The sequence below is a fragment of the Rhopilema esculentum genome, chromosome 1 (genome assembly GCF_057945365.1).
Source record: "Rhopilema esculentum isolate cy_ngs chromosome 1, ASM5794536v1, whole genome shotgun sequence".
Classification (NCBI taxonomy): domain Eukaryota; kingdom Metazoa; phylum Cnidaria; class Scyphozoa; order Rhizostomeae; family Rhizostomatidae; genus Rhopilema; species Rhopilema esculentum.
In genome coordinates this window covers 4,164,391-4,182,937 of record NC_142815.1, presented here as the reverse complement: position 1 = coordinate 4,182,937, position 18,547 = coordinate 4,164,391, and the positions used below count along the sequence as shown (strand labels likewise).

Genomic DNA, 18,547 nt, shown 5'->3' with positions numbered 1-18,547 from the left:
AAATGTTCTCTAAAAATTCAATAATGAAGCCCCTTTTTCTCAGTTATGGGAGTAACTACTGGGGGGGGGGGGGGGGTTGCAGCACTGTGGGAAGGCTAGAATTACCGGGGAGACTCTTTTTGAGAACAATAGAAATAAAAGGGAGTTTCATTTGACAAAAGATTTACGTTCATTGGACAATTTTTCTTTCTTTGAGCGGGTCTTGTGCCCCAACTAGATAGTATATTCGGGCTACAGCCCGGGGAGTATCTTGCAATAGCCGATAGAACCGTTAATCGGGCAAACGCCTAAACTGCTAGTAGGCTTTTCAGGGTTGTGCAGAAATTCGCCGGGCAAGAAAAGAAGTTTTACATCTGTATCAATCAAAAAAAATCCAACAGTAAAGTGTTGATATCATTTTCTTGTTTAAGGTTCCTCCCAGCTTTGGAACACACTGGACAAGTTTTCAGTTGAGTTTGTATAACAAAAGAATGTAGCCCATGTATCTATCCTTTAAAATGTTTCTCTACATTTCAACAATATTTCCATAACAAAGTTCCAAAAATGCCAAACTAATACCTGACATCTATTGCGAAATTAGATACCAACCCGAGCACTTTCCAATTACTTTCCAAAATAAATATTGGAATAAATAGGCGCAGAAATTTTGTTTATTTGTAAGATGAAAAGAGGGAAAACTTTATCTATTGAACAAGTTAAGATACTGAATTTCTAACGCCAATTTTTAAACTTCACCGAAGTTGAAAAGCCCAAAATAGCGTCTCAAAAGATAAAACCAATGTTCCATGACATACAAGCGATATTTCTATCGTTTTCACGTCATTTTTGCCGTTGTAGATTTGAGAGACAAACATTGAAAATGATAGGTCCTAGAACAAAGCTTTGTGGCACCCCACGTAAGAATGAAATTGAAAAAGAGCAAACACTCGGTGATTTGTTTTATTGCATAGATTTATCTTCTTTGAAGTACAAATATGATTATTTAAAAAATATTATTCAACGATACAAAGTACAAAGGATTTATCAAATACGAAGAGCGCCGGGTCTCTGATAAACACAGCTTCTATCATCTCTAATATGCGCCGGGCCAAGTATTAATGCCGGACCGGAATTGTTACAAAAAACGATGCTTCGATTAAAACTAGGTTTCTGATCAGCGCCGGGTCTTTCGTCAACGCCTGTTCTTCTACTTACGCCGGATCTCCGAGTTAACCCGGGTCTTCAAAGTACGCCAAGCCTGGATTAAAACTGGTGCACAGATTTGATCAGTACCGGATTCCTGGTTAAGACCGGAACCGTTATAGACGCCTGTGCAATGTCTAACGCCGGATCCCTGATTAACAAAGGGTAGTTGATACCTAGTATATTGGCGCTGCGAGGGGGAATAGACACGTTAACCCGGATAAAGTTCCGATTTTCCGCCGTTTTATAAACCTGGAATTAATCACTGCATACTACAACTACAACAACGACGACAACGACAACAACAACAAGAGAGATACCAAGTTACTGTAACGACCAACAACAACAACAACAACAATTTAAATACAAAACAGCAAAATGAACACAGCCAAAAAGAATCATAGTTATTTGGCATGAAAATAATGGATATAAATAAAGATATTGTAAATAATACAGAGAGGATCCCTAAGCAGATCAGGGAGCTGAGTTCTATCTAATATGGAAGGTTAGGACGGGGTCAACATCCTTTGTCTGCTTTAGGGGGCAACAATTTAAGGAACATGGGAAAGCTTAAATTTGATAAAGATAGTCGAAATGACAAAAGATCTAGAGACAAAATCGCATTGAATAGCTGGGACGCAGGGCCGGTTTCAAGAAACTAAGCAACTTAATAAAATATATGACCTTTGTGTTAATAGGTTCTTTCGGATGTCTGAAAATGGATTAAGGTAAGCAAGGGGAATTCATCTTCTATTCTGAGCCAGGCACGACATGGTAGAAAAATGTTCCAAGAGGATTCACAGATTCTGTAAAATCGATTCTGGATATAAGTGAGAGGGTTATGGAGAGGCAGGCTATACCTGGAATTGTAAATGACGTCACAATTCGCCCAAAGAGTACACTATGAATGCGATTGAAATTGGTGTGTGATAATTAACAGAATAGTAAATAAGGATCTAAAGAGTCTGTTTATTAGAGACATGAACTGAAGAACGATAAAACTAAAGAGTGTAACAAGCATCAAAACTCCAAGTTAAATACAATTTTTGAGATCCGCATCGACGCCTTCCAACTAACAAAAAATATAAAAACAGATTTGTCCCAAACCCACCACGTAAAAAACCCTGTCGTTTATAGAAATGTCGCAAATAGTAAAATGTTACAACAAGAAACAAAAGTACGAGCAACGAGGATTGGGTTAGGGGAAATGGAGAAGGGAAAATCGCCAAGAATGGTACTTCCCACATAAGGAGGTAATGGACATGTGATTATAAGAGGGCAAGGCAAGGAGGCAAATGTGTCGGAGGGCCAACCGTAAAGAAAATTTTTCATCGAGATAAATTTTATCGAAATGAATTATAAAGAATTGCGAAAAAAGCAACAGCGTTTACTTGTGCAATACTCGGCGACTGTCCCTGTCCCTGGGTCTTTTAGACACCCTGCCCTGGGCATGTAGTGAAACATATCGAATGACTTATGCCATTAAATATTTTCGGAAAAATTGATGCATTTTTTCCTGCACAGGGTGAAAGAAGAGCTCTACAGCCCCCCCCAAAAGGACCTGGGGTAAAAAACTTTTTGAAACCCGTTGCTCGTACAGTTATTCTTTAATAGAAAATCGGATGACAAAGATGTTCTCTAAAATCTACTTTACATCATATACTTTTCTAGTTTATAATACTCTGCTTTCTATATAAATTACAAAACTTTCAAATGTCTGCGTTTTGGTGTTATAACCAATGGATAGCGAGTGTCACGTGGTACATTAGTTCTTGGAAAACAAGACAATTCTGAGAAAAACAATGAGGCGGAAGGGATGCAATAGCTATGTTATTTACAAGATCAGTTTGTTTTTGAGCAAGGATACGTAACTATGAATAACAGGTGGAAACTGCTTGAGGGACACGAAGAAATAACTTGCGCCTTTTGAACATTTCCCCACGCATCAAAAGTTAGACTATCCGACTGCCTCACAACAGTTACATCACGTGCAGCCGCATGAAATTGTAATTTTGAGACAGAGGCTTTGAGGGCGAGGCAAATACATAATGGCAGCACTTGAAAGGGAGAAGGGTATGTGTCTTACCGCTCACCAATCAAAGACTGACAGCTACCCCCGTCTCTGCTAGTCCTTTCCTGTGACCATTATTATTATGCAGGTCATTTTCCAGGGAGACTTCATCTGAATCTTTGGCAAGCAACACATCCATTTGGGTCCGGTCCTCTGATCTCGGACTATGTTGGTCTCTTGCGTCCTCCTTTCGTTCCGCTTTTGGAAAATGTCCGGTATACAAATCCGAACCGAGCTCGGTTTCAGCGAACTGTCTTTTCAAATCCGAGTTTTCCTGATCAATAACCCTACAAAGTTGAAGAAATCAACGTGTGTATTAACAGCCCTTTTTATTAATTTTTCTATACAGACGAAGAAATTAAAACACTGTGGCGAATTAGCCATACCCTCGTCCTTGTAGCCATGGAGCATGCGCAAAATTGTTCAGAATTCACATTGATAAGTTTTATATTAACATAACTTTCAAATGGTGACTGAAAACTTTTCAGTGAAAAGATGAAAGCAACATATTCAAGGCCAATCGAAATATCATTTGACTATAAAAAATTAGTTAATGAGCCCTACGAAGCCAATTGACCCCCATTTTACTCCAATGAGCTCTCACCACCCCCCTCCATTCTTCTAAAGAAGAGCACACCCTAATATGGTAAGATTACCTCCAAAAGTATTCTGATTGGACGGCTGCTTGATCATCTGACCGTTCTTCATAATCACGTGACGGCGAATTTGGTTGTCCCGGTGATGATGGCGTCGGCGATTGATTGCTTGGCGACCCTTTGTCAACCGCGCCTTCGTGAGACTCTAACGACTCCGAGGTTATAGGCTGTTGAAATAAGAAATAGCAGCAAAGTATTAAATGACAGCGTAAAATTGTTTATATATATTCACAGCTATGTTTTTATGTGGTTGCATGTTGGCCTTTTTGTAGATTATTTCCTTCTAGAAAATTGCTAAAAACGTTGGGATTGCATTAAAATATGATAAAATTGATTAAATTTCTACCAAGTTCCCAGAACTTAATTCCCATAAAATTATTTTTTCAATAAAGTTAGAGCATTTTCTTCACTAAACACATTAGATAAACAATTTTGAAGAAAAATCTGTTGTATTGAATCAAGAAAAACCAAACGAGGAGAAAAATTTATAAACAAAAATGAATGGATCGAGCGCGGTCGATTATCGAAAAATCGAATTCGAAAAGTTCTTATAATGGCTTCAAACGTTCGATCATCGAACTTAGGGGATTCGGAATTCGAAAAACAAATTCGAAGAGATCGAATATCGTGGGAGAAACCCACTCAGGACTCTTATTTTCATAAAAAACTTTACTCTTGACTCTAACCCCGACCATTACCCCATCTCCAATTCTAGTTACCAATTCTGTAGCCCTTTTTGACCCTATTTACAATTCTTGTGATATTTTCTGTCTGTCTCTTAACATATGTTAATAATTTTTTTTAAGAGCGTTGTTGTAAAAGGACATTTATATGCGTGACGAATGAATAAATTATCTTAAATTAAGATAATTACTTTAAACTAAGAGCGAGAGATCGAGTACTGGAATTGGAGAAGAGAGTGCGGAATTGGGTTTTTTGAGCAACTCTCTGTACAGGAAATTGCGTTTTCCCCCATAACTTCTTAAGGATCCATAATAAATGTTAGCTTACCTGTCGAGTTGGCATTTGCTGCAAAAGTTGGCGATAAATGAGTTGCTGAAGATGAGGTAAGACGTGGTGTGCGGGCAACACTGACGAATTGTTTACAAGCGAGGAAGGTTCTGGAAAATCAAGTTAGAGAATTTCAATCATTGCCGTTGGGGTATCAACTGGTGGGAATATAAGAATTATCTGGGGGTTTGGGAAGAATCGGGGGGTCGAGGACGAGGGTGTCGAGAATCATTGGGAGATGGGAGGCTCAGAAAAGGAGGGTACATATGAGGATTTGGCGATTGTCTGAGAGCTTGAGGAGTAACTTGAGATTGGAGAAGTATTTGGGGGGAGGCCTAAAGAAGTATCTAGGGGTTTGAAAAGCATGTAGAGAGCTGGGGTGTTATTTGATGGGGTCGAGGATAGAAAACGACACATCCTTTTATGTGGCTTTTCTTATAAGTACACAGTAAAGCAAATTTGAGGAGCTTTGCAAAATTAAATTTTTTACTCAACATATAGGATGTTAAAGAGCTATCTAGGAAAGTCAATGGGGAACACAATAAATACTACCCTGTAACCATGCTCATAATACTCCTAACTAAATATATGCTACCCCAATATATAATATTCCATTCTTCCAATGTACCCTTCCCCCAAACCCCATAAACACCCAATGACTTGCCCCTGAACTGACTGTAAGGAGCTCTTACCATGAAATGACGGCGATGTCACGATGGATTGAATTGGATCACTTTTTGCTGACGTCTGCAAATCATCCCCCATAATGCCGTGCTCTGATGATGACGTAGAGAAAATGGCGGGGGTTGTTGATCTTGACTTGGTCGGGCTGATCCGGGATGGGGAAACACCTTTAAAGAGAAAAATAGAACAATTGTGTGTGGCATATAAGGAGGGGGAGGGGGGGGTTAGAGCGAATATAAAAGAAAATTGGGTTTATCTAATTCTTACACAAAAACCTAGCTCTAGGAATTAAGGGAAAGATTGTTTGGTTACCTAAAGACAGACGGATCTAAATAAGCACAGCAGACAAATCTTGATTGGTTGTTAGCGAGATCCCCTTCTTGGGAATCCTCCAGTAAACACACCAATCATGTTGCGAGAATCAAGCTCAGAAGGCCAATTTTTAGCATTTCAACCACTCCTCGTTTACAAAACCCGGTGTAAAATTTGCAAGCATATTTTGGTTACTTTTTCGACTAAACTAATCTTGAATCTTATATCTAAAAATTTGTCCGCTATGCTGTCTAAATAAAGATGGATCTGTGTACACTTACTTTGCATCTCCTCATCCCCCTGTGCAAAAGACACGGGGGAAATCGGTATTCGCGGGCTTTCCGAACTGTTGACGATTAATGACGGCGCTCTTGATTCGACCGTTGCTATGGTGAGTTGCGATAGCAACGAATGATCTTTGTTACTTTCACTCAAACCAACATCTGATTTTGAGGGGACCGACGTAATAAAATCGCCCCCAATATGAGTCATACCCTGGGGGTTTACTGAAATTTCAGTTCTGGATACGTCACTCGTGATATTCGGTTCCCTAGTGGGGGTTCGGGGAGTCAATGGTTGATATCCGATCGTAGTAGCGGCAATGCTTCGAGGCAATTCCGAAATGCTGTGACCGGCAGCAAATGCCTGTGAGGCAAGTACGGAAGCGAGAGAAGGTGGCGAACTGATTGTGCCCAAGCTGATTTGGGCAGTTGACGAAAATGGCATGTTGTGCGCAGTAACTGTTGCCTCTGCATGGGCGCTCTGGTCAGCCACTTGTTGCGAAGAAGTCTCGGCAAATGCATCTCCTTGGGCACCTAAAGTTATATTCTGCTGATGTTGGAAGCTTGCGACCTTGGATGCCTGGGCACCTGATAATATGAGAGTTTGTCTGTTTCCAACAACGTCATTCTGGGACTCACTTGACGACATGACAACTTTATTAATGCTTTGCGGCGACAGTGAAGATACATGCGCAATAGTGTTAACAGACTGTTGCGTGACTGGGATTTGTGACAAGGACAATGCCGTGGGTAAAATGCTTGATAAGTTCAGAGGTGACATTGGAATTGTGTATGCACCACCTGGTGTCACGAATTGGGGCTGGGCTGCTCCTCCGCCTAGGGCTTGGGGCATGCCCCCGCGAATGGCATTTAGCAGTTGTGTCTGCAACATAGCCTAAATGAAAATGAGAAAATAAATTGGAAAATAAATTGTTAGAGTATTAAAATGAAACTATTCAATAATTCAACTCTGTTTTCTTTCATTATCTATTCAAGGAAGATACATCAATTTTATCAGCAACTTTTAATCAACAACAAAGGGGGTGAAAGAAATGAATGATGACTGCCCGATGCAAGGAGGCCTACGCTGCATGTTACCATGGGTACCACAGCATCACAAAGTGCTTGCGGAGAAGGAATATTGCCAAAAGATGCGGAGGAGGCAAAAAACAGGGAGGAAAGGAAGATGAGCATAGGAAAACGAAGACAATGTCAGAGCGTCGCTCTCTCTCTCTCTCTCTCTCTCTCTCTCTCTCTCTCTCTCTCTCTCTCTCTCTCTCTCTCTCTCTCTCTCTCTCTCTCTCTCTCTCTCTCTCTCTCTCTCTCTCTCTCCATATTCCTACAACATGTATTAGTACATTCTAGGGTGATAACATCAATACTGATAATTATATCCTCCTCACCTGCGGCACTAACTGTATTCCGCCGATCCCCGCAACAGGTACAAGCGGTATCGGCGTCAAACCAGAACCGATGTTAGCATACTGGAAGGCGGATGTCAGCTGTGAAGGAGCAATCTGAGACGAAATAATACAGTACCAAATGATGACATCATTGAAATACAATTCTAGTTCAAATTGGACAAAATTTACTGAAAAATAATATTGAAATACAGCAAATCCCGGTAATTTGGTCCTGGTTTCTGAAATTAACAAGATATTTGCCATGTTATGTCAAAGTATCTTTCATAATTCTGCGAGATGCAAACGAAAAATTACTTACGGGAGTAACAACCGTGCCCCCTTGACTTTGACCTGTATCAGTAACATTCCCTGGCTTGGAAAGAACCTGACCAGGGGGGACCCCGCTAACAACAGCGAAATTCTGACCACTGCTAACAGCAACAAAATGTCCGGCTGGGATTCCGGGCGACTGGAGTGGCATCTGGAACGGAACTCCAAGTGGGTGGCCCGGAACAATTGGTTGTCCGATCTATAATGCAACAATGTTCAAGAATAAATTGTAAGTAATGAACCGAAGGTAAAATAAAGGGAAAATAACAGAACTCTTACAAGATCCCTTAATCTTTGCTGGTAATGATCAACGGTTTGATTTGAAATGTTCGGTTTCCTACCCACAAAGCCGGTTTAATAAAACAGAAATGACGTTGATTTTGTAATAGGACTGTGAAAATGATGGATAAATACCGGAAATCTACCCCCTGGTAGAATGTTCAAGGCCAAAGGTGAAGCGAGCTGAACCATTCCAGGGGGCAAGGGTGACGCAAGGTGGCTCTGATGGATGATTCCGGGTTGATTCGGATTCGCTTGGACGATTTGAACCGGACCTTGTATTCCGGGAATTGTTACAAAACTCGGAACGACAGTGTGCGCAGCTGTTTTCTGCCCTTGTTGATTAGTCTCACATGCAGATGTTGTCATCTGAGTCGAGGCTGTTGCCAAGGTTGCAAGAGTGTCGAGTACGCTGGGTTCGGAAGAACCTCTCGCGACAGAGCTGCCAGGTGCTACGTCAGAAAAAGATGACATTAATTGGTAGAAATAACATTCAGCTATGACACTGACAAATATCAAAGAAAAAACAAAATGATTTTGCTACAAAACATACACACAACATTCTTACAACTTTCAAGCAACTTTGCAATGAAACTTACATGAAACGCTCCTGCCACTTCCCGTCGTGCCTTGTACCTTAGATCTCACCAAAGCTGCCGCGTCAACAAGAGACGACAAATTGCTTGCAACTGTCGCTTCAACTCGTTCGCTCGAGGGGATAAATGCATTGTCATTTAATTTCGTCATCAACTTTGGCTCTTTTGCTTTCAGCCTCTCTTCCTTGTCTCCTAGGAGACAAATTTAATATCACGTGTACATTAATAGCAATGGAACATTTTCAGAAAGCCTGACTCTACTGAGAAAAACTCATAGAAATGCGAACAATTCACTAGAAAAAAGTTTCTGTAGAAATCAGGCGTTAAGGCTGTATCGCAACCGGCATGCTTTGCAACTTTATTTTCAAACCGGCCTACTATCATGTTGCGTGAAAATACAAAATACAGTTTACTTCTTCTCGTTTAAACATCAGCTGCCATTAATGATGCTGGTTGCACAAGATACTTTTTTCATCAATTAACGCAAAATAAATTTTAGTGTGCTGAATTAGAGGTAAAAAACATGCTTTATCGTGTCACCTCTATTTATTTATACAAAATTAAAACTACACAGATACAAATCTGATTCAAGGGCAAAACAACTTGATTTATCGTTGTTTTGACTGCCGAAAGGTAATAAATTGCATAAATGATCGTCAGGCAATTGCGTCACACCCTTATTGAGTATATCTGATACTTCACCAAGCAGGTAATTTCTACGATCTAAATGGAGTGGGCAGTGCAGGAAAAATGATTTGTGAATTCGACTTCTCCCTTATAATTGCAAATGGGATTTTTAAGTCAAGACACTTTTAAGATTATGATCGATAAATGAATGATTGGTGATGATTGGCTTACTCCCAAACCAGAAGGGGTTATACAAGGGGCGACTCCCTTCTGCGCGCTTTCCACGAGCAGTATCTAAGTACCTTCAACCCCTGGGTTGTACCCATACACCAACAGCCCCTGGGTTGTACCAATACATCAACCCCTACATAAATGGATGCAAAGACGTTTTTATTGCCAATTCGAAAACGTTCTATTTTAGTTCACTGTATGACCGTGAAGAACATCCTGGCTGGCAGCTTCAGACCTCAGACTGATGACCTGAAAATTATCAATGATTTCAAAAGAGCAATTATTCTTCGGAAACTTTATTCAGCACGCACTGAATATCTGTCTAATGGACTAAAACCAGACAAGTTTACTCTGTGTGGATTTAATTCACTTGCGTTTGTTCTCAGCAGATTCCAACCCAAAGCTGCTGGTTTCCTAGCAACAAAACCACAACCAAAGTCATCTAAGGGTTTCAACCGTCATAAAGGTCAAAGGTGAAGCAGCGAGGTCAAGCTCTACGATTGCAATGTCATGTGACCCGCCGATTTGTAGACAGTAATTTGGTTCATAAAACAAATTCGTTTTGCTAGAACGAAGTTAAACTGGGATAAATTTAATGACCTTAGGCCTGAAGAGGCGAGAAAGCTGATAAATTTACAAGCAGACAACCTAATTAGAATATCGTTATACTTCTTTAAATCATTTGGTGTATAGAAAAGGGCAGTTATAAGTTTCATGCATTTAATGCGATCATCAAGCAAACATTTAGTTTTATATATCTGTTTATTTATAGTAGTACACAAATATTACTGTTTTAATGTTCTGGGATGAGTGCTATCCTGCACGTTGCATTGGACGGTCTGGTGAAAAGAGAAAAGCTTGAATATGAACCATGCAATTTAAGAATGACGCTTTTTGGTGTATAGAACAGAACAGTTTTAAGCAGCTATTCCGAGTTTCATGTTTTCATTGCGATCATCCGGCAAATGTGTACAGCTCTGCTCAAACGGCAAAAAGCACTTGATAACAGACTGGCATAAAACAGTACATTTACTACTCTTTCACATATTCTTCTTGATACCAACACACACTGCTTTCTCTAAATCTTAAAACTTTCGCCCATAATAATAACACGTGCGAGGAAGCTAAATGAAATTACCTGACTGCATCTCGCCCACTGTCCATGATCCAGCGGTCATCGGAAATTTTCGAGTTCGCATGCGCTTCTTGTGTTCCAAAAACAAGGAGTAGTCATTTTTGTGGCCTGAAATTTAAACAATTGCAACTTGACTTGACTTTAAAACAGCACTTCACTTTTCAGCTTTATAAAATGAGGCATAATAATTCACTAAATGGACTCAAGTAATTCATTTTTAAACTTCTGCCTTTATGTCTCTCGTTCTCCGTACCTTTCTCTCTTCTACCTTAATTTATTCCCTTCTCCATTTTCTATTAAATTTGTTTTATCTTTCATATTTTCTATCTGCACTCAATTTTTGTTTTATTCACTTCAACTCTTGGTTTCTTTCCCTGTATCCTTTCCATCAGTCCTTCTCTTTATTTATTTATTAATTAATATATTTCTCCCATTCTCACATCCACTACACCAAATTTAGTTCTAAATCATCTCCTTACATTAATCTTTACAAGACTTTTAGCATCGAAACAAAAATTAAGGAAACTAAGTTCGAATGTCGTTAGAAAGAGAGTTTCACTGGTATTAAATCTCTTCAAACAATATCTGCGGGAATCTGCAGAATCCCGCATAATCGAATGCATTCCTCAACATAACTCCCGGAAAACTGTTACTAATTCCAACTACTTACCAATACGTTTACCCCCGTTTTCTTGAGGGCTCTAAAACGGAAGTAAAGAACACTTTTAAGAAATATTGACAATTGTTTGATGTAACAATTGTCTGGGTAGATAAATTGACGTTTTTCCACAATTTTGAATGCGTATAACTTGCTGCTTCTTCTAAAGATTCGTCTAAACAAAGATTAACTTATTTATTGGCCTGGTTCCACCATTTAAGTGCATGAAAAATATCAGTCACATAAATTTCAAGTCCTTCAATACCATAGGGTAGATACTTAAAGCTTTTTCAACCAGCAATTGTTTTCGGACGAGTTAAAAACATGAAAAGTTCCATTCTAAACATTTAATTTTGAAAACCACCCCAAAGTTTAAAGTGTTTTCTAAGGAGTCTTGGCAAAAGCTAAAGATGATTGTCCAAGTGCGATGTTATCAAATTATTTAACCTGACGGAGCACTAAGAAACTCCTCTTTGCGTGCAACATCAGTTATAAATTTTTTGCAACTTGACTGGGACATAGCAAGTGAAGGAAAAAGGTATGTGAATATATGAAATGTTATTTTGGCTGCGTTCATGGATATTGGGACCAAGAAGAAATAACATCGAATTGTTGCGGAAAAGGCTTGTGCTAACATTTCATATGGTCTTGACCGAGTCTCGGCAAATTTGAAACACATTTAGCGGATTTTTCAGTTTTTGTGGCATTCTATAATACTGTGGCTAGTTATGCGGCCGGAATCCGAAAATTTCAAAAATAGATTTTGGCAGCGTCATCATTTCGAACGAATCAAATTGTTTACAAAACTTAAAATATCGTAACAAAAACGACGGCTTATCTGACAAACTAGAATTAAAACTTTATACTTTCAATTCAATTTAAACGATAATTACAAATCGCACTGTTACAAAAGGCACGATGCAGTTTGCTAGTCTAGGGGTTTATTGAGAAAAAAGAAAAAAGTTTGTTTGTCATTTGTCTGTTTTGGTATAAAAACAAGAACAAAGACATGTGGCTTTCTGTTGGCAAACAAAATTGAATAAGCATAGGTAACTTTTTGAAAGAATTACACTGACATCAAAACATCGAGACAAAGAAAAAAATTGTTTTCAACTTGGTAGAATTCGACGGTAACTTACAGAGGCAATGGACAAGAGAACATCCAAAAGTTCGTTGAATCCGTTGGATTTGACGATGTCTATGGGTGTTTTGCCAAACTGAAAAACCAAACAAAGTGAACGAATTATCTCTAAAATTCCTGCAACAATACAGGAGAAATTAAACAGACACATTCTTATCTCGAATTGTAATTGACTTCTCTTATCCTTTCACTAAAATCTTGTTAAATTTATTAAACTTCCATATTACTGGATTTTTTATTTTAAAGCTTCAAAACACAAATTAAGTATTTACTAAATAAATTAAGAAGGTAGGGGGGTGGGGTGGGAGGGTGGCTAAGTCTAGATGGAGCTATGATATTGTTACTTAGGTTGGGGCACTGTTGAATTATTTGAATTACGAATTAAGACATACAAAACATACATTCGATGCCATACATGTGTAGAAATTGTTAATAAACTAATGTCTTTCTGGTGGGGGCAGTTGAGGTTAGGGAATAGCCAAGAACAGAATTTTACACAAAGGTTCAGCTTCATGTCTAAGATCTAAAAAAGGAAAACCCTCTTTTTAAATACTTCTATTGGCAAGTTTCTAAAGGGGTGAGCCACCGCTCCCCTGGCTCCTGTCTGGCAATGTCCTTGTACTTAATCACTTGTGTTAGAGCTGTAATACCCTTCTTCACCGCATTAGCATGAAAACCCTATCAATGAACATACCTTATTTGTTACATCCGTTCTTGCTCCATTTTCCATCAACAACCTGCAGATTGGAAGGCTCCTTGCTTCAACAGCCCAGTGTAGTGGTGTCATTGTAAGCTGTATCATGGGAATCAAACAGAAGTGATGTGACAAGGAATCATTTAATCAGGGGTGTGATCAATCAATCATTACAATCAACTGATGATCATTGCAATCATTCAGTGAATCATCAAATCAAGTTGGGTCTTCATTAATGTCAAAGATGTTGAATCAGCTCATCTCTGAATCAGTTAATTTCTTACTGCTATGATTCAGAATATTGTTCATCAACTGCTCCGCTTCAAAGGGGGGAACATGGCAGATTAAATATGTTGCAATCTTTCAATCAGTTGATACACTGATCTACCAATCATTACCCAATCAATGAAACAAAAAATTGTGATTGCAAGAATTCAGTGGCATATTTAGCTGATTTTTTGATCACATACTGTGAAAATCAAATCAGCGAACAATAACATGACTCTTGCTTTAAATACCTTAATCTTGGAGAATAAATTTATAATCAACAATCAAATCATTGGATCAACATATTCTGATCTGTGTTATTGAGTGCCATTTTCATCTTTGATGAAAGGATAAGCAATATCAAATCTTTTTTAAAACCCAAAACCTTTAGATAGTTTTATGATCTTTTGAGAGTGACAAAAATTGGCACAACTGTAATTACTTTAACGGTGAAACAAGCCAGTTTTGTTATCAGTTAATCACTAAATCAATCTATCAAAAGTGATTGATCAATTATCATTTAATACCATATCAACAGCATTGATAGCTGCGCCATATTTAACCAGCATCTGTGCAATTTCAACATGGCCTTGCTGTGCAGCTAAGTGCAAAGGAGTTTTATCAACCTAAAAAGAAACAGAATCTTCTCAGATCCTTAACCAAACCTTCATGAAAGAACAACATACAAAAAGACAGAAGCTATATTAACAGAACAAGAACGTCTCTCAAGATTCAAATAACCAGGGCAATCAATGGGATGAAACAATAATGCTATGGAACCTTACGATGTTTGCGATTGTTAAATATATCTGTAAATTCTTGACTTGACCCAAATTGTATAAGCCTATCCTTGGGAATTAAAATTTAATAACCCCACCCCCTTGAATTTACAAATTTTCAAAATATATGACTTCAATACATGCTATACCTAAAACACCCATCAAAAAGTTAAATGAAAATAAACAAAAAACTGTCACATTTTCACACATCAAAAGATGAAAAAGACATCAAAATCTAATAAAAAGATAAAATAAAAAATCAACTTCTAAATCATTTTTAATATTTTTCAAAAAAGTATAAAAATTTTTAAGTTATATAACCTTTGTTTTGCCATCTCGGCTCACACCTGCACGGAGCAAGACTTCAGCAGTCACAGTATGGCCATATTGTGCCGCAAGATGTAATGGAGAAGTGCCAAGCTGAAATAATCAATGACATATGAAATTTTGTTTACTTTTGCCCTGATGAGGCCCTATATGCCAGGGCGAAATATTAGCCATAACTGATTTATGTGTGTTTGTTGTTGTTTATTCCCATCGCGTTGTGATGTTCCTTATCTACTACTATTAAATGAAATTAACCCTGATTTTTATCATTCACATTAAAAGAAAATATGGTTTTTGATTCTTTATTAAGTTGTGGACTCTGAATTCTCATGGGTTAATTGCCATTTCGGCTAAGGGCAGCCCCTGCAACCTTTGGTAACACTTGCAAAGGCTCTGTGCTGAATGTCTGCATACTAACCTTACAATAACTTTTTTGGATAAAGGGGTTCCAAAGATATTTGTAAATCAAATTTTATCAAGTCAACAGGGAACCTTCTGCAAACTATTTACCTCCTAATTACTTTAAACCATTTTCTATCAACTTTGAGTTGTATTTCTAGAAATGCCAAAGAGGTAATTCTGTTTGGCTTGGGTGAAGGGCCCAAAGTCCCCTAAAAAATAGCCATTCTAACTTGATCACATGTCTAAAAGTTTATTAAGTGTGGAACAGTGGAAAAAACAAAACAAGGTAAAGTTTGCAATAGCCACAAACCCAGTCTGTTGTTATTGGAGCACCAGTGGCCATGAGCTGACGAACCTCTTCAGCATTACCCTTACGTGATGCCTCTAAGAGCCGCTTGCCCAAATCTGCCACAGCAGATGATGTTGTCATGCCTTGGAGAAAACAATTTACCAGTTATTGTCCAAACAGGGATGGGAGTGAACAGATAACAAAGCCCCTGTTCCCTTTAAAAGCTCTAGCAAGGTGAAGAGGGATAAACTTATTGTACAATTTGCCATAATCTGCAGGCTGCCCCTTCATGGTGCTAAATCTCCCATAAACACAACATTGTGTTCCGGTCATTTGAATTGAGACTTGTGTCCTTAGTCTTGACACTGAGGTAATTGACAATAAAAGCAGAGGGGCTATTGAAAATTCGGCCACGGTTGCAAACTTGGCTAGCACACTGCAGGTAGGCAATGGTTACCAAGGAGGTCAAAGCCCGAGTGCAACAAGAAAAATAAACAAATCTTTCAATTTCTATTGTTTTGACTAAATTTCTAGCTTTTGCACACAATTGGGCTGAGGATCTTTTGCACCGAGGGGGGTATCTATACCTTTCAATGTGAGGGATCTGAGGGTTGAAATTTGGGGGTTGAAAATGTACATTAAAATAATAATTAGGGTATATGGATAACTGAGTAAATTCAGCATTTTTGGTCTCTGACTCTGAGATAATTTTGTACCAAAAGAAATATAACTGTTAGGCCTATTTTTGGGGATCTTAAAATATGAAACAAAGTATTTGGAGTTTTTAAATGGGCATCATATAAATACTGACATTTACCCCCTTGGAATTGACAAAGAGATTGCCCCCTGGGTACCCCCTGCCTTTCATATCTTCCGGAGTATTTGGTTGTCGAAACGAAACCACGAAAAGTACCACAGCCATATTTGAGCCTTTTTTGACCTGATCTGAGTGCCTTTTTGGCTAAAAAACAAAACTTTCCAAAAAAGGAGAAATAAAACATTGGATCAGAAATATTTGCTTCGAATATTGAGGTTTAAGACAAATATGAAACGATCTTGACACAAATCGACCACATTGTGTCAATTATCATATTTGCCCCGGGCAAAAATTTCCCTTCATGGGAGAAAACTCAAGTAAAAAGACTAAATCTCATTTATTTGCCATGGAGCTAATTTGAGTAGCAAATTAATTGTTCTGGGGTTACTAGAATCAACGGAACTTGTAAAATTCCCGCCAAAATGAATTAATTTGAAGAACTTCCTACGTTGGAGATGCGCGGAAACGGTCATGAGAAGTAAACAGAGGAAATGCGAGAGCGTGACAAAAAGGCCAGTTTTGCAGCCAAATGTATGATCGGAATAGGAGAATAAACAGATAGTGTAAACAGTGTTTTGAAACAGTGGAGAGGCCTTCTCTCTCTTGCAGACTTCGTGCTTGTGAACTATACAGAATGCGTGTTGTTTCAGCAAAATTGTCGGCCTAGCCACGGACAAACCGCAAATTGTTCATGGCGACTTCGGTTCAGCTCACGTAGTCCACAGACGCAGGTTTAAAGCCTTGGAAATGGTATAAGGGCATCCTTAGTGCACGTGGCAAAACAAGATTAATGCACTTACCTCTGGGGAAATTGCGATCTCTCCCAAAGTTAAATTTCAGCAATTTATTTGGGAGGAAACAGGCTGCACATCCGGTTGATTTCAATCACAGGAAACAAATTCGGAACATTCCATGACTTCCTGATATGGCAGCGACTTACGGTCTTAAGGACAGGCTTAGAGTAGCTTAGGAGTACGCGGATTGGCTCATTTTGTTCCAATTTGTATTTGAATACAATTGTGTTGATGATTAGGTCATCATAATAATCATAATAAATTCATAAGTCATGACAAACGCCAATCACAGAAATTTATCAAATGCCAAAAAAAAATTTATCTTCAAAACGATTTACACTCTTTCTTTTATAAAAACCAGTAAATTTGAGTTCAGGCTGACTGTTCTTAATTTTTTCGAAAATCTGAGGCTGGATTGTCCTTAATTTGTTCTTAAATTAAGAGGGTGTAAGCAGTGCTATTGCTAGGTTTTTCGCCTCATTTGCCAACAGAGTGAGTGAGACAGCCCCTTAAGTTGCTGACAAATTTGAATATTCATCGAAAAAGCACCCACACATCGCTCAAAATCCTCGATTTTGAGAAAAACGTTGTTCAAAATTACATTTTGCAGAAGCTCAGCCTCAGCTTGCTCTTAATTTGTTCTTAACTTTTGACCAGTGCTCGAGTTCTTATAAAATTGTTCTTATAAAAAAAGAGTGTAATTGATTTTTTTTCTGATTTTAGTAAATTTTTACCCGTCTTACTCAATTTTTGTGCGCAAACCATATTGATTTTCTGCCCGACTCTATCGATTTTATATGTGATATAATTAATTTTTTACCAAACTTTTCTTAATTTCTACGCAACTTTACTTATTTTCTAACCGACTCTACTTAATTTCTATCTGACATTATCGACTTTTGTACACACTATTTGATTTTCTGCCCGACCGTAAATCCTTGAATTGCTCCTACCTTGGAAAAGCCCCCCCCCCCTTTGAAAAAGCCCCCACCCTAGAACTACAAACTGCCAATAAGCCCCCCTTTCTCGAATAAGCCCTCATTGCTACCGTATATTCTCGAATTGGACTTCTCAATTTGATGATTTTTGCCATCTGAGGTTGCCTTTGGCGTTTTATTGGATTACCACAACAAATTCATACTTTTGGTGATAATCAATTGAATGTTAATAAAGAAATTTTATTGTGATGTCTTTCAATAATGTCTAATATAATTTTATAAGCCCCCCCCCCCCCCCTCGAATAAGACTCCATCCAAAAATATTTAAAGCAAATAAGCCCCAGGGGGCTAATTCGAGGATTTACGGTATTGATTTTATACCTGATTTAATAAATATCATAGCCAATCTTAATGCTTTCTTACTGACTTTATTTACTTCTACCCGACTTTATTTCGATGTTTTCTACCTGACTTAACGTTATTCTACCCAACTTTACTTATTTGCTACCCGATTTGTGTAAACACCATATTAATTTTCTGCCTGACTGTATTGATGTCATAGGCTTGTGCTTTCTTCTCGACTTTATCTACTTTCTACCCGACTTAATTGATTTTCTACTTGATTTTATTTATCTTCCGCCAA

The 18,547-nt window shown here is 38.3% G+C and overlaps 1 protein-coding gene across 1 annotated transcript; it reads right to left on the bottom strand.

The window, feature by feature from the left end:
• Positions 1 to 166: 166 nt before the first annotated feature.
• LOC135690322 (uncharacterized) lies at positions 167 to 17,205 on the bottom strand. Its single transcript, XM_065207840.2, has 17 exons — positions 16,973 to 17,205; positions 15,377 to 15,498; positions 14,659 to 14,757; positions 14,086 to 14,184; positions 13,292 to 13,390; positions 12,596 to 12,673; positions 11,469 to 11,499; positions 10,802 to 10,906; positions 8,809 to 8,997; positions 8,345 to 8,661; positions 7,920 to 8,129; positions 7,601 to 7,714; positions 6,198 to 7,092; positions 5,613 to 5,771; positions 4,921 to 5,030; positions 3,910 to 4,076; positions 167 to 3,540 (listed from the first exon to the last, which is right to left on the bottom strand). Exons 2-17 carry the CDS (start codon positions 15,494 to 15,496, stop codon positions 3,279 to 3,281), a joined length of 3,054 nt encoding a protein of 1,017 aa, XP_065063912.2. The 5' UTR covers positions 15,497 to 15,498; positions 16,973 to 17,205; the 3' UTR covers positions 167 to 3,278.
• Positions 17,206 to 18,547: the final 1,342 nt, after the last annotated feature.